Source organism: Pygocentrus nattereri, chromosome 20 (assembly GCF_015220715.1).
Source record: "Pygocentrus nattereri isolate fPygNat1 chromosome 20, fPygNat1.pri, whole genome shotgun sequence".
Lineage (NCBI taxonomy): Eukaryota > Metazoa > Chordata > Actinopteri > Characiformes > Serrasalmidae > Pygocentrus > Pygocentrus nattereri.
Window position 1 is genome coordinate 1,814,824 of NC_051230.1, and position 22,479 is coordinate 1,837,302.

General features: G+C 38.4%; 1 protein-coding gene across 3 annotated transcripts in view; it reads left to right on the forward strand.

Moving 5' to 3' along the window:
* The window catches only part of chfr (checkpoint with forkhead and ring finger domains, E3 ubiquitin protein ligase), a 52,723-nt gene that overhangs the window by 24,851 nt on the left and 5,393 nt on the right, over positions 1 to 22,479 (forward strand). For all 3 annotated transcript variants that reach the window (XM_037531963.1, XM_037531965.1, XM_037531964.1), the window contains exons 15-16: positions 19,358 to 19,445; positions 21,234 to 21,341. In XM_037531963.1, coding sequence (XP_037387860.1) covers positions 19,358 to 19,445; positions 21,234 to 21,341 — 196 coding nt within the window. The remainder of the gene's footprint in view (positions 1 to 19,357; positions 19,446 to 21,233; positions 21,342 to 22,479) is intronic.

Sequence of the window (22,479 nt, forward strand, 5' to 3'; positions counted from 1 at the left end):
TCTCCCCAAAGCTGATGTCCATTTTTCAAGGCTGATGGAAATTAAACATGACACACTTAAAGGTTCTTTAAGGGTTCTTTAGTAAAGAAAATGGTTCTATATAGAACCCTGGACACTCAAAAACCCTGCATCATTAAAGGGTTCTTTGCATAGTGCAGTTGTGCTTCACATTGATGGAGAATGTGCTGTGGATGGTTCTATACAGAACCTTTTTCAAAAGGGTTCTATATAGCGCAAAAAAAGGGTTCTTCTATTGTTACAAGCTTGACATTGTAACAATAAAAGAACTGTTTTTGGTACTCAGTAGAACCGTTTTCCATCAGTCTTAAGAGTGTATTATTAACAACAACAATAATAATGATAGTAATAATAACTAGAAGGGGAAAGTTCGTGAACGAACTTTAAGTTGGCTTGAAAAAGCCTGTTAAGTAAGTTAAAACGTTAAATTGGTTGAAACAGGTTGATAGTTGTTTAAATGTTCAACTGGTTGAAACCGGTTGACGGTTGTTGAAATGTTCAACTGGTTGAAACCGGTTGACAGTTGTTGAAATGTTAAAATGGTTGAAACCGGTTGACGGTTGTTGAAATGTTAAAATGGTTGAAACCGGTTGACGGTTGTTGAAATGTTAAATTGGTTGAAACCGGTTGGTAGTTGTTAAAATGATAAAACGGTTAAAAACGGTTGATAGCTGTTGAAATGTTTAAATGGTTGAAAACTGTTGATAGTTGTTGACATGTTGCGAAAAAGTTGTATAGCAGAAGCTGTAGTATCCGTGATTGATGGTAATTTGTTGCCATGTGCTAATGTGTCAATTTTAGAGCTACTTTAAACTAAGTTCCACTTTACATTTGGTGCTACCTTAAAGAGAGTTCAACCCTAAATTCTGTGCCACCTTAAATTCAGTGCTAGTTTATTTGCAGTTCGACCTTAAGTTCTGTGCCTCCTTAAAAAGGTTCCACCTTAAATTCTGTGCCACCTTAAATTTAGTGCAATGTTAGGGTTAGGGTTCCACTGTAAGGTCTGTGCCATCTTAATTTCATTGCTATGTTGATTAAAGTTCCGCCTTAAATTCTATGCCTCCTTTAATTTTGTGCCTTGCTAACTGAAGTTCCACCTTAAATTTAGAGCTAGGTTATTTGCAGTTCAACCTTAAGTTCTGTGCCTCCTTAAAAAGGTTCCACCTTAAACAGTGTGCCACCTTAAATTTAGTGCAATGTCATTTCATGTTCCACTGTAAGCTCTGTGCCATGTTAATTTCATTGCTATGTTGATTAAAGTTCCGCCTTAAATTCTGTGCCTCCTTTAATTTTGTGCCTTGTTAACTGAAGTTCCACCTTAAATTTAGTGCTAGGTTAATTGCAGTTCCACCTTAAAGTCTGTGTCACCTTAAAAGAAGTTCCACCTTAAGTTGTGTGCCACCTTCATTTTGTTTCTATGTTAATTAACGTTCCACCTTAAACACTGTGCCATATTTAGTGCTATGTTAATAGCAGTTCCACCTTAATTTTTTTGCTATATTAATTGAGGTCTCACCTTAAAGTTAGTGACAATAGCCGTTCCACCTTTAACATAGCGCTACCTTAACTGAAGTTCCACCTTAAATTTAGTGCTAGGTTAATTGCAGTTCCACCTTAAAGTCTATTCCACCTTAAAAGAAGTTCCACCTTAAGTTGTGTGCCACCGTAATTTTGTTTCTATGTTAATTAATGTTCCAAAGCCTGTTAATATAGTTAAAATGTTAAATTGGTTGAAACCGGTTGACAGTTGTTAAAATGATAAAATGGATGAAAACTCTTGATAGTTGTTGAAATGTTGTGAAAAAGTTGTAAAGCAGAAGCTGTAGTACTCGTGATCGATGGTAATTTGTTGCTAGGTGCTAAGATGTTAATTTTAGTGCTACCTTAAACTAAGTTCCACTTTAAATTTGGTGCTACCTTAAGAAGAGTTCCATCATAAATTTCTGTGCCACCTTAAATTTAGTGCTAGGTTATTTGCAGTTCCACCTTAAAGTCTGTTCCACTTTAAATTTAGTGCAATGTCATTTCAAGTTCCACTGTAAGCTCTGTGCCATGTTAATTTCATTGCTATGTTGATTAAAGTTCCGCCTTAAATTCTGTGCCTCCTTTAATTTTGTGCCATGTTAACTGAAGTTCCACCTTAAATTTAGTGCTAGGTTAATTGCAGTTCCACCTTAAAGTCTGTGTCACCTTAAAAGAAGTTCCACCTTAAGTTGTGTGCCACCTTAATTTTGTTTCTATGTTAATTAACGTTCCACCTTAAACACTGTGCCATATTTAGTGCTATGTTAATAGCAGTTCCACCTTAATTTTTTTGCTATATTAATTGTGGTCTCACCTTAAAGTTAGTGACAAGTTCATAGCCGTTCCACCTTTAACATAGCGCTACCTTAACTGAAGTTCCACCTTAAATTTATTGTTATGCTATTGTTAGGTCCACCTTAAATTGAAGTTCCACCTTAAAATTCTGTGCTGTCTTGGTGCAATTCCACCTTAAAAGCAGTTAACCCTTAGCAGAGCTGCTGAGAATAAGGCTGTGAGCTGGTGAGACATTGAGCTCCGTGCGTGGTTTGGACCTGTTGTGTGAGACAACGATGCATTGTGACATCATGTCTGGCAGTCTGCCAACAGCCTCCCCATTCATTCCCTATGGGGAAAAAATTCCACTTTGAACGTTAATATTCCGGAAACCGTACGTCGGATCGCTTAGAAAAGCACAAGCAACCTAATCGGGTATAGGCCCTACGATCCTGTAAAATTTCGTGGCTCTAGCTCGAAAACTGTGGGACGAGAAACATTTTAAATTTTGAGCGTAGAATAATAATAATAACTAGAAGGGGAAAGTTCGTGAACGAACTTTAAGTTGGCTTGAAAAAGCCTGTTAAGTAAGTTAAAACGTTAAACTGGTTGAAACCGGTTGATAGTTGTTTAAATGTTCAACTGGTTGAAACCGGTTGACGGTTGTTGAAATGTTCAACTGGTTGAAACCGGTTGACAGTTGTTGAAATGTTAAAATGGTTGAAACCGGTTGACGGTTGTTGAAATGTTAAAATGGTTGAAACCGTTTGACAGTTGTTGAAATGTTAAAATGGTTGAAACCGGTTGACGGTTGTTGAAATGTTAAAATGGTTGAAACCGGTTGGTAGTTGTTGAAATGTTAAAATGGTTGAAACCGGTTGACAGTTGTTGAAATGGTAAATTGGTTGAAACCGGTTGGTAGTTGTTAAAATGATAAAACGGTTAAAAACGGTTGATAGCTGTTGAAATGTTTAAATCATTGAAAACTGTTGATAGTTGTTGACATGTTGCGAAAAAGTTGTAAAGCAGAAGCTGTAGTATCCGTGATTGATGGTAATTTGTTGCCATGTGCTAATGTGTCAATTTTAGAGCTACTTTAAACTAAGTTCCACTTTACATTTGGTGCTACCTTAAAGAGAGTTCAACCCTAAATTCTGTGCCACCTTAAATTCAGTGCTAGTTTATTTGCAGTTCGACCTTAAGTTCTGTGCCTCCTTAAAAAGGTTCCACCTTAAATTCTGTGCCACCTTAAATTTAGTGCAATGTTAGGGTTAGGGTTCCACTGTAAGGTCTGTGCCATCTTAATTTCATTGCTATGTTGATTAAAGTTCCGCCTTAAATTCTATGCCTCCTTTAATTTTGTGCCTTGCTAACTGAAGTTCCACCTTAAATTTAGTGCTAGGTTATTTGCAGTTCAACCTTAAGTTCTGTGCCTCCTTAAAAAGGTTCCACCTTAAACAGTGTGCCACCTTAAATTTAGTGCAATGTCATTTCATGTTCCACTGTAAGCTCTGTGCCATGTTAATTTCATTGCTATGTTGATTAAAGTTCCATCTTAAATTCTGTGCCTCCTTTAATTTTGTGCCTTGTTAACTGAAGTTCCACCTTAAATTTAGTGCTAGGTTAATTGCAGTTCCACCTTAAAGTCTGTGTCACCTTAAAAGAAGTTCCACCTTAAGTTGTGTGCCACCTTCATTTTGTTTCTATGTTAATTAACGTTCCACCTTAAACACTGTGCCATATTTAGTGCTATGTTAATAGCAGTTCCACCTTAATTTTTTTGTTATATTAATTGAGGTCTCACCTTAAAGTTAGTGACAAGTTAATAGCCGTTCCACCTTTAACATAGCGCTACCTTAACTGAAGTTCCACCTTAAATTTAGTGCTAGGTTATTTGCAGTTCCACCTTAAAGTCTGTTCCACTTTAAATTTAGTGCAATGTAATTTCAAGTTCCACTGTAAGCTCTGTGCCATGTTAATTTCATTGCTATGTTGATTAAAGTTCCGCCTTAAATTCTGTGCCTCCTTTAATTTTGTGCCATGTTAACTGAAGTTCCACCTTAAATTTAGTGCTAGGTTAATTGCAGTTCCACCTTAAAGTCTGTGTCACCTTAAAAGAAGTTCCACCTTAAGTTGTGTGCCACCTTAATTTTGTTTCTATGTTAATTAACGTTCCACCTTAAACACTGTGCCATATTTAGTGCTATGTTAATAGCAGTTCCACCTTAATTTTTTTGCTATATTAATTGTGGTCTCACCTTAAAGTTAGTGACAAGTTAATAGCCGTTCCACCTTTAACATAGCGCTACCTTAACTGAAGTTCCACCTTAAATTTATTGTTATGCTATTGTTAGGTCCACCTTAAATTGAAGTTCCACCTTAAAATTCTGTGCTGTCTTGGTGCAATTCCACCTTAAAAGCAGTTAACCCTTAACAGAGCTGCTGAGAATAAGGCTGGGAACTGGTGAGACATTGAGCTCCGTGCGTGGTTTGGACCTGTTGTGTGAGACAACGATGCATTGTGACATCATGTCTGGCAGTCTGCCAACAGCCTCCCCATTCATTCCCTATGGGGAAAAAATTCCACTTTGAACGTTAATATTCCGGAAACCGTACGTCGGATTGCTTAGAAAAGCACAAGCAACCTAATCGGGTATAGGCCCTACGATCCTGTAAAATTTCGTGGCTCTAGCTCGAAAACTGTGGGACGAGAAACATTTTAAAATTTTGAGCGTAGAATAATAATAATAACTAGAAGGGGAAAGTTCGTGAACGAACTTTAAGTTGGCTTGAAAAAGCCTGTTAAGTAAGTTAAAACGTTAAATTGGTTGAAACAGGTTGATAGTTGTTTAAATGTGCAACTGGTTTAAAAGTGTTGACGGTTGTTGAAATGTTAAAATGGTTGAAACCGGTTGACGGTTGTTGAAATGTTAAAATGGTTGAAACCGTTTGACAGTTGTTGAAATGTTAAAATGGTTGAAACCAGTTGACGGTTGTTGAAATGTTAAAATGGTTGAAACCGGTTGGTAGTTGTTGAAATGTTAAAATGGTTGAAACCGGTTGACAGTTGTTGAAATGGTAAATTGGTTGAAACCGGTTGGTAGTTGTTAAAATGATAAAACGGTTAAAAACGGTTGATAGCTGTTGAAATGTTTAAATCATTGAAAACTGTTGATAGTTGTTGACATGTTGCGAAAAAGTTGTAAAGCAGAAGCTGTAGTATCCGTGATTGATGGTAATTTGTTGCCATGTGCTAATGTGTCAATTTTAGAGCTACTTTAAACTAAGTTCCACTTTACATTTGGTGCTACCTTAAAGAGAGTTCAACCCTAAATTCTGTGCCACCTTAAATTCAGTGCTAGTTTATTTGCAGTTCGACCTTAAGTTCTGTGCCTCCTTAAAAAGGTTCCACCTTAAATTCTGTGCCACCTTAAATTTAGTGCAATGTTAGGGTTAGGGTTCCACTGTAAGGTCTGTGCCATCTTAATTTCATTGCTATGTTGATTAAAGTTCCGCCTTAAATTCTATGCCTCCTTTAATTTTGTGCCTTGCTAACTGAAGTTCCACCTTAAATTTAGTGCTAGGTTATTTGCAGTTCAACCTTAAGTTCTGTGCCTCCTTAAAAAGGTTCCACCTTAAACAGTGTGCCACCTTAAATTTAGTGCAATGTCATTTCATGTTCCACTGTAAGCTCTGTGCCATGTTAATTTCATTGCTATGTTGATTAAAGTTCCATCTTAAATTCTGTGCCTCCTTTAATTTTGTGCCTTGTTAACTGAAGTTCCACCTTAAATTTAGTGCTAGGTTAATTGCAGTTCCACCTTAAAGTCTGTGTCACCTTAAAAGAAGTTCCACCTTAAGTTGTGTGCCACCTTCATTTTGTTTCTATGTTAATTAACGTTCCACCTTAAACACTGTGCCATATTTAGTGCTATGTTAATAGCAGTTCCACCTTAATTTTTTTGTTATATTAATTGAGGTCTCACCTTAAAGTTAGTGACAAGTTAATAGCCGTTCCACCTTTAACATAGCGCTACCTTAACTGAAGTTCCACCTTAAATTTAGTGCTAGGTTATTTGCAGTTCCACCTTAAAGTCTGTTCCACTTTAAATTTAGTGCAATGTAATTTCAAGTTCCACTGTAAGCTCTGTGCCATGTTAATTTCATTGCTATGTTGATTAAAGTTCCGCCTTAAATTCTGTGCCTCCTTTAATTTTGTGCCATGTTAACTGAAGTTCCACCTTAAATTTAGTGCTAGGTTAATTGCAGTTCCACCTTAAAGTCTGTGTCACCTTAAAAGAAGTTCCACCTTAAGTTGTGTGCCACCTTAATTTTGTTTCTATGTTAATTAACGTTCCACCTTAAACACTGTGCCATATTTAGTGCTATGTTAATAGCAGTTCCACCTTAATTTTTTTGCTATATTAATTGTGGTCTCACCTTAAAGTTAGTGACAAGTTAATAGCCGTTCCACCTTTAACATAGCGCTACCTTAACTGAAGTTCCACCTTAAATTTATTGTTATGCTATTGTTAGGTCCACCTTAAATTGAAGTTCCACCTTAAAATTCTGTGCTGTCTTGGTGCAATTCCACCTTAAAAGCAGTTAACCCTTAACAGAGCTGCTGAGAATAAGGCTGGGAACTGGTGAGACATTGAGCTCCGTGCGTGGTTTGGACCTGTTGTGTGAGACAACGATGCATTGTGACATCATGTCTGGCAGTCTGCCAACAGCCTCCCCATTCATTCCCTATGGGGAAAAAATTCCACTTTGAACGTTAATATTCCGGAAACCGTACGTCGGATTGCTTAGAAAAGCACAAGCAACCTAATCGGGTATAGGCCCTACGATCCTGTAAAATTTCGTGGCTCTAGCTCGAAAACTGTGGGACGAGAAACATTTTAAAATTTTGAGCGTAGAATAATAATAATAATAATAATAATAATAAGAAGATTACGAAGAACAGTAAGTTGGCTTTTTCAAGCCAACTTAACTAGAAGGGGAAAGTTCGTGAACGAACTTTAAGTTGGCTTGAAAAAGCCTGTTAAGTAAGTTAAAACGTTAAATTGGTTGAAACCGGTTGATAGTTGTTTAAATGTTCAACTGGTTTAAAAGTGTTGACGGTTGTTGAAATGTTAAATTGGTTGAAGCCGGTTGACAGTTGTTGAAATGTTAAAATGGTTGAAACCGGTTGACGGTTGTTGAAATGTTAAAATAGTTGAAACCGGTTGACGGTTGTTGAAATGTTAAAATGGTTGAAACCGGTTGACGGTTGTTGAAACGTTAAATTGGTTGAAACCGGTTGATAGTTGTTTAAATGTTCAACTGGTTTAAAAGTGTTGACGGTTGTTGAAATGTTAAAATGGTTGAAACCGGTTGATAGTTGTTTAAATGTTCAACTGGTTGAAACCGGTTGACGGTTGTTGAAATGTTCAACTGGTTGAAACCGGTTGATGGTTGTTGAAATGTTAAAATGGTTGAAACCGGTTGACGGTTGTTGAAATGTTAAAATGGTTGAAACCGGTTGACGGTTGTTGAAATGTTAAAATGGTTGAAACCGGTTGACGGTTGTTGAAATGTTAAAATGGTTGAAACCGGTTGACGGTTGTTGAAATGTTAAATTGGTTGAAACCGGTTGGTAGTTGTTAAAATGATAAAACGGTTAAAAACGGTTGATAGCTGTTGAAATGTTTAAATGGTTGAAAACTGTTGATAGTTGTTGACATGTTGCGAAAAAGTTGTAAAGCAGAAGCTGTAGTATCCGTGATTGATGGTAATTTGTTGCCATGTGCTAATGTGTCAATTTTAGAGCTACTTTAAACTAAGTTCCACTTTACATTTGGTGCTACCTTAAAGAGAGTTCAACCCTAAATTCTGTGCCACCTTAAATTCAGTGCTAGTTTATTTGCAGTTCGACCTTAAGTTCTGTGCCTCCTTAAAAAGGTTCCACCTTAAATTCTGTGCCACCTTAAATTTAGTGCAATGTTAGGGTTAGGGTTCCACTGTAAGGTCTGTGCCATCTTAATTTCATTGCTATGTTGATTAAAGTTCCGCCTTAAATTCTATGCCTCCTTTAATTTTGTGCCTTGCTAACTGAAGTTCCACCTTAAATTTAGTGCTAGGTTATTTGCAGTTCAACCTTAAGTTCTGTGCCTCCTTAAAAAGGTTCCACCTTAAACAGTGTGCCACCTTAAATTTAGTGCAATGTCATTTCATGTTCCACTGTAAGCTCTGTGCCATGTTAATTTCATTGCTATGTTGATTAAAGTTCCATCTTAAATTCTGTGCCTCCTTTAATTTTGTGCCTTGTTAACTGAAGTTCCACCTTAAATTTAGTGCTAGGTTAATTGCAGTTCCACCTTAAAGTCTGTGTCACCTTAAAAGAAGTTCCACCTTAAGTTGTGTGCCACCTTAATTTTGTTTCTATGTTAATTAACGTTCCACCTTAAACACTGTGCCATATTTAGTGCTATGTTAATAGCAGTTCCACCTTAATTTTTTTTGATATATTAATTGAGGTCTCACCTTAAAGTTAGTGACAAGTTAATAGCCGTTCCACCTTTAACATAGCGCTACCTTAACTGAAGTTCCACGTGCAGGTTAATTGCAGTTCACCTTAAAGTCTGTGTCACCTTAAAAGAAGTTCCACCTTAAGTTGTGTGCCACCTTAATTTTGTTTCTATGTTAATTAACGTTCCACCTTAAACACTGTGCCATATTTAGTGCTATGTTAATAGCAGTTCCACCTTAATTTTTTTGATATATTAATTGAGGTCTCACCTTAAAGTTAGTGACAAGTTAATAGCCGTTCCACCTTTAACATAGCGCTACCTTAACTGAAGTTCCACCTTAAATTTATTGTTATGCTATTGTTAGGTCCACCTTAAATTGAAGTTCCACCTTAAAATTCTGTGCTGTCTTGGTGCAATTCCACCTTAAAAGCAGTTAACCCTTAACAGAGCTGCTGAGAATAAGGCTGGGAACTGGTGAGACATTGAGCTCCGTGCGTGGTTTGGACCTGTTGTGTGAGACAACGATGCATTGTGACATCATGGCTGGCAGTCTGCCAACAGCCTCCCCATTCATTCCCTATGGGGAAAAAATTCCACTTTGAACGTTAATATTCCAGAAACCGTACGTCGGATCGCTTAGAAAAGCACAAGCAACCTAATCGGGTATAGGCCCTACGATCCTGTAAAATTTCGTGGCTCTAGCTCGAAAACTGTGGGACGAGAAACTGTTTAAATTTTGAGCGTAGAATAATAATAATAATAACTAGAAGGGGAAAGTTCGTGAACGAACTTTAAGTTGGCTTGAAAAAGCCTGTTAAGTAAGTTAAAACGTTAAATTGGTTGAAACCGGTTGATAGTTGTTTAAATGTTCAACTGGTTGAAACCGGTTGACGGTTGTTGAAATGTTAAAATGGTTGAAACCGGTTGACGGTTGTTGAAATGTTAAAATGGTTGAAACCGGTTGACGGTTGTTGAAATGTTAAAATGGTTGAAACCGGTTGACAGTTGTTGAAATGTTAAATTGGTTGAAACCGGTTGGTAGTTGTTAAAATGATAAAACGGTTAAAAACGGTTGATAGCTGTTGAAATGTTTAAATGGTTGAAAACTGTTGATAGTTGTTGACATGTTGCGAAAAAGTTGTAAAGCAGAAGCTGTAGTATCCGTGATTGATGGTAATTTGTTGCCATGTGCTAATGTGTCAATTTTAGAGCTACTTTAAACTAAGTTCCACTTTACATTTGGTGCTACCTTAAAGAGAGTTCAACCCTAAATTCTGTGCCACCTTAAATTCAGTGCTAGTTTATTTGCAGTTCGACCTTAAGTTCTGTGCCTCCTTAAAAAGGTTCCACCTTAAATTCTGTGCCACCTTAAATTTAGTGCAATGTTAGGGTTAGGGTTCCACTGTAAGGTCTGTGCCATCTTAATTTCATTGCTATGTTGATTAAAGTTCCGCCTTAAATTCTATGCCTCCTTTAATTTTGTGCCTTGCTAACTGAAGTTCCACCTTAAATTTAGTGCTAGGTTATTTGCAGTTCAACCTTAAGTTGTGTGCCTCCTTAAAAAGGTTCCACCTTAAACAGGGTGCCACCTTAAATTTAGTGCAATGTCATTTCATGTTCCACTGTAAGCTCTGTGCCATGTTAATTTCATTGCTATGTTGATTAAAGTTCCATCTTAAATTCTGTGCCTCCTTTAATTTTGTGCCTTGTTAACTGAAGTTCCACCTTAAATTTAGTGCTAGGTTAATTGCAGTTCCACCTTAAAGTCTGTGTCACCTTAAAAGAAGTTCCACCTTAAGTTGTGTGCCACCTTCATTTTGTTTCTATGTTAATTAACGTTCCACCTTAAACACTGTGCCATATTTAGTGCTATGTTAATAGCAGTTCCACCTTAATTTTTTTGCTATATTAATTGAGGTCTCACCTTAAAGTTAGTGACAAGTTAATAGCCGTTCCACCTTTAACATAGCGCTACCTTAACTGAAGTTCCACCTTAAATTTAGTGCTAGGTTAATTGCAGTTCCACCTTAAAGTCTATTCCACCTTAAAAGAAGTTCCACCTTAAGTTGTGTGCCACCGTAATTTTGTTTCTATGTTAATTAATGTTCCAAAGCCTGTTAATATAGTTAAAATGTTAAATTGGTTGAAACCGGTTGACAGTTGTTAAAATGATAAAATGGTTGAAAACTCTTGATAGTTGTTGAAATGTTGTGAAAAAGTTGTAAAGCAGAAGCTGTAGTACTCGTGATCGATGGTAATTTGTTGCTAGGTGCTAAGATGTTCATTTTAGTGCTACCTTAAACTAAGTTCCACTTTAAATTTGGTGCTACCTTAAGGAGAGTTCCATCATAAAATTCTGTGCCACCTTAAATTTAGTGCTAGGTTAATTGCAGTTCCACCTTAAAGTCTGTTCCACTTTAAATTTAGTACAATGTCATTTCAAGTTCCACTGTAAGCTCTGTGCCATGTTAATTTCATTGCTATGTTGATTAAAGTTCCGCCTTAAATTCTGTGCCTCCTTTAATTTTGTGCCATGTTAACTGAAGTTCCACCTTAAATTTAGTGCTAGGTTAATTGCAGTTCCACCTTAAAGTCTGTGTCACCTTAAAAGAAGTTCCACCTTAAGTTGTGTGCCACCTTAATTTTGTTTCTATGTTAATTAACGTTCCACCTTAAACACTGTGCCATATTTAGTGCTATGTTAATAGGAGTTCCACCTTAATTTTTTTGCTATATTAATTGAGGTCTCACCTTAAAGTTAGTGACAAGTTAATAGCCGTTCCACCTTTAACATAGCGCTACCTTAACTGAAGTTCCACCTTAAATTTATTGTTATGCTATTGTTAGGTCCACCTTAAATTGAAGTTCCACCTTAAAATTCTGTGCTGTCTTGGTGCAATTCCACCTTAAACGCAGTTAACCCTTAGCAGAGCTGCTGAGAATAAGGCTGTGAGCTGGTGAGACATTGAGCTCCGTGCGTGGTTTGGACCTGTTGTGTGAGACAACGATGCATTGTGACATCATGTCTGGCAGTCTGCCAACAGCCTCCCCATTCATTCCCTATGGGGAAAAAATTCCACTTTGAACGTTAATATTCCGGAAACCGTACGTCGGATCGCTTAGAAAAGCACAAGCAACCTAATCGGGTATAGGCCCTACGATCCTGTAAAATTTCGTGGCTCTAGCTCGAAAACTGTGGGACGAGAAACATTTTAAATTTTGAGTGTAGAATAATAATAATAACTAGAAGGGGAAAGTTCGTGAACGAACTTTAAGTTGGCTTGAAAAAGCCTGTTAAGTAAGTTAAAACGTTAAATTGGTTGAAACCGGTTGATAGTTGTTTAAATGTTCAACTGGTTTAAAAGTGTTGACGGTTGTTGAAATGTTAAATTGGTTGAAGCCGGTTGACAGTTGTTGAAATGTTAAAATGGTTGAAACCGGTTGACGGTTGTTGAAATGTTAAAATGGTTGAAACCGTTTGACGGTTGTTGAAATGTTAAAATGGTTGAAACCGGTTGACGGTTGTTGAAATGTTAAAATGGTTGAAACCGGTTGACGGTTGTTGAAATGTTAAAATGGTTGAAACCGGTTGACGGTTGTTGAAATGTTAAAATGGTTGAAACCGGTTGACGGTTGTTGAAATGTTAAAATGGTTGAAACCGTTTGACAGTTGTTGAAATGTTAAAATGGTTGAAACCGGTTGACGGTTGTTGAAATGTTAAAATGGTTGAAACCGGTTGACGGTTGTTGAAATGTTAAAATGGTTGAAACCGGTTGACGGTTGTTGAAATGGTAAATTGGTTGAAACCGGTTGGTAGTTGTTAAAATGATAAAACGGTTAAAAACGGTTGATAGCTGTTGAAATGTTTAAATCATTGAAAACTGTTGATAGTTGTTGACATGTTGCGAAAAAGTTGTAAAGCAGAAGCTGTAGTATCCGTGATTGATGGTAATTTGTTGCCATGTGCTAATGTGTCAATTTTAGAGCTACTTTAAACTAAGTTCCACTTTACATTTGGTGCTACCTTAAAGAGAGTTCAACCCTAAATTCTGTGCCGCCTTAAATTCAGTGCTAGTTTATTTGCAGTTCGACCTTAAGTTCTGTGCCTCCTTAAAAAGGTTCCACCTTAAATTCTGTGCCACCTTAAATTTAGTGCAATGTTAGGGTTAGGGTTCCACTGTTAGGTCTGTGCCATCTTAATTTCATTGCTATGTTGATTAAAGTTCCGCCTTAAATTCTATGCCTCCTTTAATTTTGTGCCTTGCTAACTGAAGTTCCACCTTAAATTTAGTGCTAGGTTATTTGCAGTTCAACCTTAAGTTCTGTGCCTCCTTAAAAAGGTTCCACCTTAAACAGTGTGCCACCTTAAATTTAGTGCAATGTCATTTCATGTTCCACTGTAAGCTCTGTGCCATGTTAATTTCATTGCTATGTTGATTAAAGTTCCATCTTAAATTCTGTGCCTCCTTTAATTTTGTGCCTTGTTAACTGAAGTTCCACCTTAAATTTAGTGCTAGGTTAATTGCAGTTCCACCTTAAAGTCTGTGTCACCTTAAAAGAAGTTCCACCTTAAGTTGTGTGCCACCTTCATTTTGTTTCTATGTTAATTAACGTTCCACCTTAAACACTGTGCCATATTTAGTGCTATGTTAATAGCAGTTCCACCTTAATTTTTTTGTTATATTAATTGAGGTCTCACCTTAAAGAGAGTTCAACCCTAAATTCTGTGCCGCCTTAAATTCAGTGCTAGTTTATTTGCAGTTCGACCTTAAGTTCTGTGCCTCCTTAAAAAGGTTCCACCTTAAATTCTGTGCCACCTTAAATTTAGTGCAATGTTAGGGTTAGGGTTCCACTGTAAGGTCTGTGCCATCTTAATTTCATTGCTATGTTGATTAAAGTTCCGCCTTAAATTCTATGCCTCCTTTAATTTTGTGCCTTGCTAACTGAAGTTCCACCTTAAATTTAGTGCTAGGTTAATTGCAGTTCAACCTTAAGTTCTGTGCCTCCTTAAAAAGGTTCCACCTTAAACAGTGTGCCACCTTAAATTTAGTGCAATGTCATTTCATGTTCCACTGTAAGCTCTGTGCCATGTTAATTTCATTGCTATGTTGATTAAAGTTCCATCTTAAATTCTGTGCCTCCTTTAATTTTGTGCCTTGTTAACTGAAGTTCCACCTTAAATTTAGTGCTAGGTTAATTGCAGTTCCACCTTAAAGTCTGTGTCACCTTAAAAGAAGTTCCACCTTAAGTTGTGTGCCACCTTCATTTTGTTTCTATGTTAATTAACGTTCCACCTTAAACACTGTGCCATATTTAGTGCTATGTTAATAGCAGTTCCACCTTAATTTTTTTGCTATATTAATTGAGGTCTCACCTTAAAGTTAGTGACAAGTTAATAGCCGTTCCACCTTTAACATAGCGCTACCTTAACTGAAGTTCCACCTTAAATTTAGTGCTAGGTTATTTGCAGTTCCACCTTAAAGTCTGTTCCACTTTAAATTTAGTGCAATGTAATTTCAAGTTCCACTGTAAGCTCTGTGCCATGTTAATTTCATTGCTATGTTGATTAAAGTTCCGCCTTAAATTCTGTGCCTCCTTTAATTTTGTGCCATGTTAACTGAAGTTCCACCTTAAATTTAGTGCTAGGTTAATTGCAGTTCCACCTTAAAGTCTGTGTCACCTTAAAAGAAGTTCCACCTTAAGTTGTGTGCCACCTTCATTTTGTTTCTATGTTAATTAACGTTCCACCTTAAACACTGTGCCATATTTAGTGCTATGTTAATAGCAGTTCCACCTTAATTTTTTTGCTATATTAATTGTGGTCTCACCTTAAAGTTAGTGACAAGTTAATAGCCGTTCCACCTTTAACATAGCGCTACCTTAACTGAAGTTCCACCTTAAATTTATTGTTATGCTATTGTTAGGTCCACCTTAAATTGAAGTTCCACCTTAAAATTCTGTGCTGTCTTGGTGCAATTCCACCTTAAAAGCAGTTAACCCTTAACAGAGCTGCTGAGAATAAGGCTGTGAGCTGGTGAGACATTGAGCTCCGTGCGTGGTTTGGACCTGTTGTGTGAGACAACGATGCATTGTGACATCATGTCTGGCAGTCTGCCAACAGCCTCCCCATTCATTCCCTATGGGGAAAAAATTCCACTTTGAACGTTAATATTCCGGAAACCGTACGTCGGATTGCTTAGAAAAGCACAAGCAACCTAATCGGGTATAGGCCCTACGATCCTGTAAAATTTCGTGGCTCTAGCTCGAAAACTGTGGGACGAGAAACATTTTAAAATTTTGAGCGTAGAATAATAATAATAATAATAATAATAACTAGAAGGGGAAAGTTCGTGAACGAACTTTAAGTTGGCTTGAAAAAGCCTGTTAAGTAAGTTAAAACGTTAAATTGGTTGAAACCGGTTGATAGTTGTTTAAATGTTCAACTGGTTGAAACCGGTTGACGGTTGTTGAAATGTTAAAATGGTTGAAACCGGTTGACGGTTGTTGAAATGTTAAAATGGTTGAAACCGTTTGACAGTTGTTGAAATGTTAAAATGGTTGAAACCGGTTGACGGTTGTTGAAATGTTAAAATGGTTGAAACCGGTTGGTAGTTGTTGAAATGTTAAAATGGTTGAAACCGGTTGACAGTTGTTGAAATGGTAAATTGGTTGAAACCGGTTGGTAGTTGTTAAAATGATAAAACGGTTAAAAACGGTTGATAGCTGTTGAAATGTTTAAATCATTGAAAACTGTTGATAGTTGTTGACATGTTGCGAAAAAGTTGTAAAGCAGAAGCTGTAGTATCCGTGATTGATGGTAATTTGTTGCCATGTGCTAATTTGTCAATTTTAGAGCTACTTTAAACTAAGTTCCACTTTACATTTGGTGCTACCTTAAAGAGAGTTCAACCCTAAATTCTGTGCCACCTTAAATTCAGTGCTAGTTTATTTGCAGTTCGACCTTAAGTTCTGTGCCTCCTTAAAAAGGTTCCACCTTAAATTCTGTGCCACCTTAAATTTAGTGCAATGTTAGGGTTAGGGTTCCACTGTAAGGTCTGTGCCATCTTAATTTCATTGCTATGTTGATTAAAGTTCCGCCTTAAATTCTATGCCTCCTTTAATTTTGTGCCTTGCTAACTGAAGTTCCACCTTAAATTTAGTGCTAGGTTATTTGCAGTTCAACCTTAAGTTCTGTGCCTCCTTAAAAAGGTTCCACCTTAAACAGTGTGCCACCTTAAATTTAGTGCAATGTCATTTCATGTTCCACTGTAAGCTCTGTGCCATGTTAATTTCATTGCTATGTTGATTAAAGTTCCATCTTAAATTCTGTGCCTCCTTTAATTTTGTGCCTTGTTAACTGAAGTTCCACCTTAAATTTAGTGCTAGGTTAATTGCAGTTCCACCTTAAAGTCTGTGTCACCTTAAAAGAAGTTCCACCTTAAGTTGTGTGCCACCTTCATTTTGTTTCTATGTTAATTAACGTTCCACCTTAAACACTGTGCCATATTTAGTGCTATGTTAATAGCAGTTCCACCTTAATTTTTTTGCTATATTAATTGAGGTCTCACCTTAAAGTTAGTGACAAGTTAATAGCCGTTCCACCTTTAACATAGCGCTACCTTAACTGAAGTTCCACCTTAAATTTAGTGCTAGGTTATTTGCAGTTCCACCTTAAAGTCTGTTCCACTTTAAATTTAGTGCAATGTAATTTCAAGTTCCACTGTAAGCTCTGTGCCATGTTAATTTCATTGCTATGTTGATTAAAGTTCCGCCTTAAATTCTGTGCCTCCTTTAATTTTGTGCCATGTTAACTGAAGTTCCACCTTAAATTTAGTGCTAGGTTAATTGCAGTTCCACCTTAAAGTCTGTGTCACTTTAAAAGAAGTTCCACCTTAAGTTGTGTGCCACCTTAATTTTGTTTCTATGTTAATTAACGTTCCACCTTAAACACTGTGCCATATTTAGTGCTATGTTAATAGCAGTTCCACCTTAATTTTTTTGCTATATTAATTGTGGTCTCACCTTAAAGTTAGTGACAAGTTAATAGCCGTTCCACCTTTAACATAGCGCTACCTTAACTGAAGTTCCACCTTAAATTTATTGTTATGCTATTGTTAGGTCCACCTTAAATTGAAGTTCCACCTTAAAATTCTGTGCTGTCTTGGTGCAATTCCACCTTAAAAGCAGTTAACCCTTAACAGAGCTGCTGAGAATAAGGCTGGGAACTGGTGAGACATTGAGCTCCGTGCGTGGTTTGGACCTGTTGTGTGAGACAACGATGCATTGTGACATCATGTCTGGCAGTCTGCCAACAGCCTCCCCATTCATTCCCTATGGGGAAAAAATTCCACTTTGAACGTTAATATTCCGGAAACCGTACGTCGGATCGCTTAGAAAAGCACAAGCAACCTAATCGGGTATAGGCCCTACGATCCTGTAAAATTTCGTGGCTCTAGCTCGAAAACTGTGGGACGAGAAACTGTTTAAATTTTGAGCGTAGAATAATAATAATAATAATAATAATAATAATAATAATAATAATAAGAAGAAGATTACGAAGAACAGTAAGTTGGCTTTTTCAAGCCAACTTAATAATAATAATAATAATAATAAGAAGATTACGAAGAACAGTAAGTTGGCTTTTTCAAGCCAACTTAATAATAATAAGAAGATTACGAAGAACAGTAAGTTGGCTTTTTCAAGCCAACTTAATAATAATAATAAGATTACGAAGAACAGTAAGTTGGCTTTTTCAAGCCAACTTAATTAATAATAATGTTGATGTTTTTTGTTACCTGTTATGGAAAACGTGATTTTTTTTATTTTTATTTATTGGTTTGTGTGTTTATTTTAAATCCTTTTTCTTTTGTGGGCTCTGTACTAGTTTGATTCTTTTTCTCTCATTACTTTCATCTTAGGTGTTGATATAAACTACAGTGTTATGTTTGAATGTATTGCTGTGTAAAACTGAGATTTCAACTTGGATCTAAAAGTATTATATTTATGGCCTTATTTACAGCTGCATGCAAAAGTGTGGGCACACTTGGTCAAGTTACCCTGCTTATTTTAACAGACATTTACTGTATATTCACTGAATTTAACATTTTGCATTTTATGTTTTATTTTTCCAGTATGTTATACTAAAATTTGCAGACAAATGCCATATTTTAGTTCTCCGTAGAGGACGTGTTCACTTACCTTCACATAGAAAATCAACAAGTCAGTAACAGTACTGTGAGTACTAGTAGATGGAGTAACAGGGTGGTAATAGTGGAAGTAGGTTTTTTTGCATTTAGTGGTTAGTGTAGTGGGTAACACATGTCTGCCTACTGCGCTGTAGACTGGGTTTCAGTGCCCCACCTGGGTAAACACCCTACACTATACCAATAAGAGTCCTGGGGCAAGACTCCTAATACCACCTTCACCTACTACACTGTAGACTGGGGTTCAGTGCCCCGCCTGGGTAAACACCCTACACTATACCAATAAGAGTCCTTGGGCAAGACTCACAACACCACCTTCACCTACTACGCTGTAGCCTGGGGTTCAGTGCCCCGCCTGGGTAAACACCCTACACTACACCAATAAGAGTCCTTGGGCAAGACTCCCAACACCACCTTCACCTACTACAGTGTAGACTGGGGTTCAGTGCCCCGCCTGGGTAAACACCCTACACTACACCAATAAGAGTCCTTGGGCAAGACTCCTAACACCACCTTCACCTACTACAGTGTAGACTGGGGTTCAGTGCCCCGCCTGGGTAAACACCCTACACTACACCAATAAGAGTCCTTGGGCAAGACTCCCAACACCACCTTCACCTACTACGCTGTAGACTGGGGTTCAGTGCCCCGCCTGGGTAAACACCCTACACTATACCAATAAGAGTCCTTGGGCAAGACTCCTAACACCACCTTCACCTACTACACTGTAGACTGGGGTTCAGTGCCCCGCCTGGGTAAACACCCTACACTATACCAATAAGAGTCCTTGGGCAAGACTCCTAACACCACCTTCACCTACTACACTGTAGACTGGGGTTCAGTGCCCCGCCTGGGTAAACACCCTACACTATACCAAGAAGAGTCCTTGGGCAAGACTCCTAACACCACCTTCACCTACTACGCTGTAGACTGGGGTTCAGTGCCCCGCCTGGGTAAACACCCTACACTATACCAATAAGAGTCCTGGGGCAAGACTCCTAATACCACCTTCACCTACTACACTGTAGACTGGGGTTCAGTGCCCCGCCTGGGTAAACACCCTACACTACACCAATAAGAGTCCTTGGGCAAGACTCCTAACACCACCTTCACCTACTACAGTGTAGACTGGGGTTCAGTGCCCCGCCTGGGTAAACACCCTACACTATACCAATAAGAGTCCTTGGGCAAGACTCCCAACACCACCTTCACCTACTACGCTGTACGATGTTACTACGATGTTATGTTTTGATTTTTTATGTCTGTGGTCTTTTTACCGTGATGGCGCGGTTTATAATTACTCTTTTTCTCCCCCCATGTGTCAGAACTATTTGACCTCCAGAGGAAAGACTTGGCGAGAGATGCTACAGGAAGCTCTTCAGGCCATACAGCAAGGCCTCTACCATCTCACTGGTAAAATACACAGTGATAGTGCTGCTGAAGGGATTTACAAAGGAAAAAGAATGATTTGCTTTTCCATGTTAACCTTCTACTGCATGCATTATGAGAGCAATAAGAAAAAAATCAATTCACTTTTCTTACATAAAGTAGTCCTGGGTTTATTTTTTTGGTCCTGGTTATTATACACACACACACACACACACACACACACATACACACACACACATTTTCCAAGCCGCTTCTCCATCAGGGTCACGGGGGAGTGCTGGAGCCTATCCCAGCGGTCATCGGACGGAAGGCAGGATACACCCCGGACAGGTCGCCAGGCCGTTGCCTGGTTACTACGTTTAAAAATAATAATAATAATAATAATAATAATAATGTGTGCAGGGTTCTTTTTGGAGTGTGTTGCCTTGAGGCATCATTGTGCGACAATGGGAAGACATGATTTAGAGCCATATCCCCTGAAGTGGTGAGATCTGGCTTGTGACTGGCTAAATCCATTTCTGCAAAATCTCATGACAAAAAAATTGATACTCATAGTATAAAAAAGGTTTAGAGTGATAGTGTGGCCAGTCATATGCTTGTTATTGACTTTATTCTCAATCTCTTCCCTTTATTGTTTACTGTCTTTAAATATGTATAATGTTATTGTAAAGTACCTCCAAATCCGAGGTCATGGTTCTCACGCGGGAAAGGGTGGAGAGCCCTCTCTGGGTCGGGGATGAGCTCTTGCCTCAAGTGAAGGAGATTAAGTATCTCGGGGTCTTGTTCACGAGTGATGGTACAAGGGAGCGGGAGATTGACAGGTGGATTGGTGCTGGGTCAGCAGTGATGCGGGCTCTTTACCGGTCTGTTGTGGTAAAGAAAGAGCTGAGCCATAAGGCAAGGCTCTCGATTTACCGGTCGATCTACGTTCCCACCCTCACCTATGGTCATGAGCTTTGGGTAATGACCGAAAGAACGAGATCGCGAATACAAGCGACCGAAATGAGTTTCCTCCGCAGGGTGTCTGGACTCTCCCTTAGAGATAGGGTGAGAAGTTCGGTCATCCGGGAGGGACTCGGAGTAGAGCCGCTGCTTCTCCATGTCGAGAGGAGCCAGCTGAGGTGGTTCGGGCATCTGGTTAGGATGCCTCCTGGACGCCTCCCTCGGGAGGTGTCACAGGCAAGTTCACCTGGGAGGAGACCCCGGGGAAGACCCAGGACACGCTGGCGTGACTATATCGCCCAGCTGGCCTGGGAGCACCTTGGAGAGCTGGTGGAAGTGGCTGGGGAAAGGGAGGTCTGGGCCTCATTGCTTAGGATGCTGCCCCCGCGACCTGAACCCCGGAGAAGCGGAAGATGATGGATGGATGGATGGTTATTGTAAAGTGAGGGAAATGAGTTGGTTGCCCCAAGGCATTAAAATAAAATTTAAAGCAATTAAAATAGGATCCAATCATATACAGATTATGTAAACCATATTTTTAAAGGAAAATAGTGACGACATATCAAAATACTCTATATTAAATGCGGCGTCTAAAAGTGCTCTTCGTCGTCTCCTTTGATGTGTTGTTGTATATCATATAACTGTTAACTGTTTCATGTTGTTAATATGAAAAGTGATTCCAAACTTGCAGTAAAATTGAGCTGCAGGCTGCAGGTAATTTGACCTGTGTTTGAAACTGGACTGATGAAATTTCCATAGAAGTTTAGATTATACTCCAAATTGTTGGAGCTGTAGTGGATTTTCTCCCTGACCCTGTTACAGATCTCCTTTTAAAGCGCTCTTTGTGTGTTTGTGTATTTTCTTTTTCAGATTATCGTATCAATGCCAGCTCCTTGCTGTGTTACTGCTGTGGACTTCGTTTCTTTAAAGAACTCGCCTACAAATACAGAGAGAACATTCCTGCTTCTGATCTGCCAGGTAAAAACTCAGGGACCTGATCTCTGCTGCCTTTCATACTTTTTATTCCAAACTGGAGTTGTACAGTGCCGTTTATTAACCGTTTAAGACCTACACTGAGACGCTCCTGACTTTGTGCATCCTTGGATTTTGTGCTTTTATTTTGGTTTTGTTTTTAAAGTGTTATATCCTCAGATTTCAACCTCACTTAATAAAATGATAATAAATAGTTTTACTGAAAAAAAGAACCAGGATTTCAAAGGATATTTTTAACTCTGAGAACTACACAAAAGTCTTTGACCTAAATTACAAGTTATTTAAAGTTTTTACTCCACTTTGTTTTCATGTTCTGCACTTTTTTGAGTAGTCTGTCTCTCTGCTTATGGGGCACAGCTTATAAATGAAAATGCTCTTGGCAGTTTTGCTCCACAGTTACTGAAGAGCACTCTGCAAACTTCACACACCACCCGAAATTGTATCTTGTCAAGTGAAATCTTCATTCTGTTTCTCATTTTGAGATGTTTGTGCACTGATTATAAGATTATTTAGCATATTTTTAAGCAGTTTACCTGTTTTATTAATTCATTTAAGTTTTATTAAATAATTTATTATTGGAAATAAGTGAAATGATCTTTAAATAAGCTTAAACTGGAGAAATATTTATAGATACAATATATTTCCAAAAGTATTCCCTCCCTCATCCAAATCACTGAATCCAGGTGTTCCAGTCACTTCCATGGTCACAGGTGTATAAAGCCGAGCCCCTAGGCCTGCAGACTGCTTCTACAGACATTAGTGAAAGAATGGGTCACTCTCAGGAGCTCAGTGAATTCCAGCGTGGTACCGTGATCGGACGCCACCTGTGCAGCAAGTCCAGTCGTGAAATTTCCTCACTACTAAATATTCCACAGTCCACTGTCAGTGGGATTATAACAAAGTGGAAGCGATTGGGAACGACAGCAGCTCAGCCACGAAGTGGTCGGCCACGTAAAATGACAGAGCGGTCAGCGGATGCTGAGGGTCATGGTGCGCAGAGGTCACCGACTTTCTGCAGAGTCCATCACTACAGACCTCCAAACTTCATGTGGCCTTCAGATCAGCTCAAGAACAGCGTAGAGAGCTTCATGGAATGGGTTTCCATGGCCGAGCAGCTGCATCC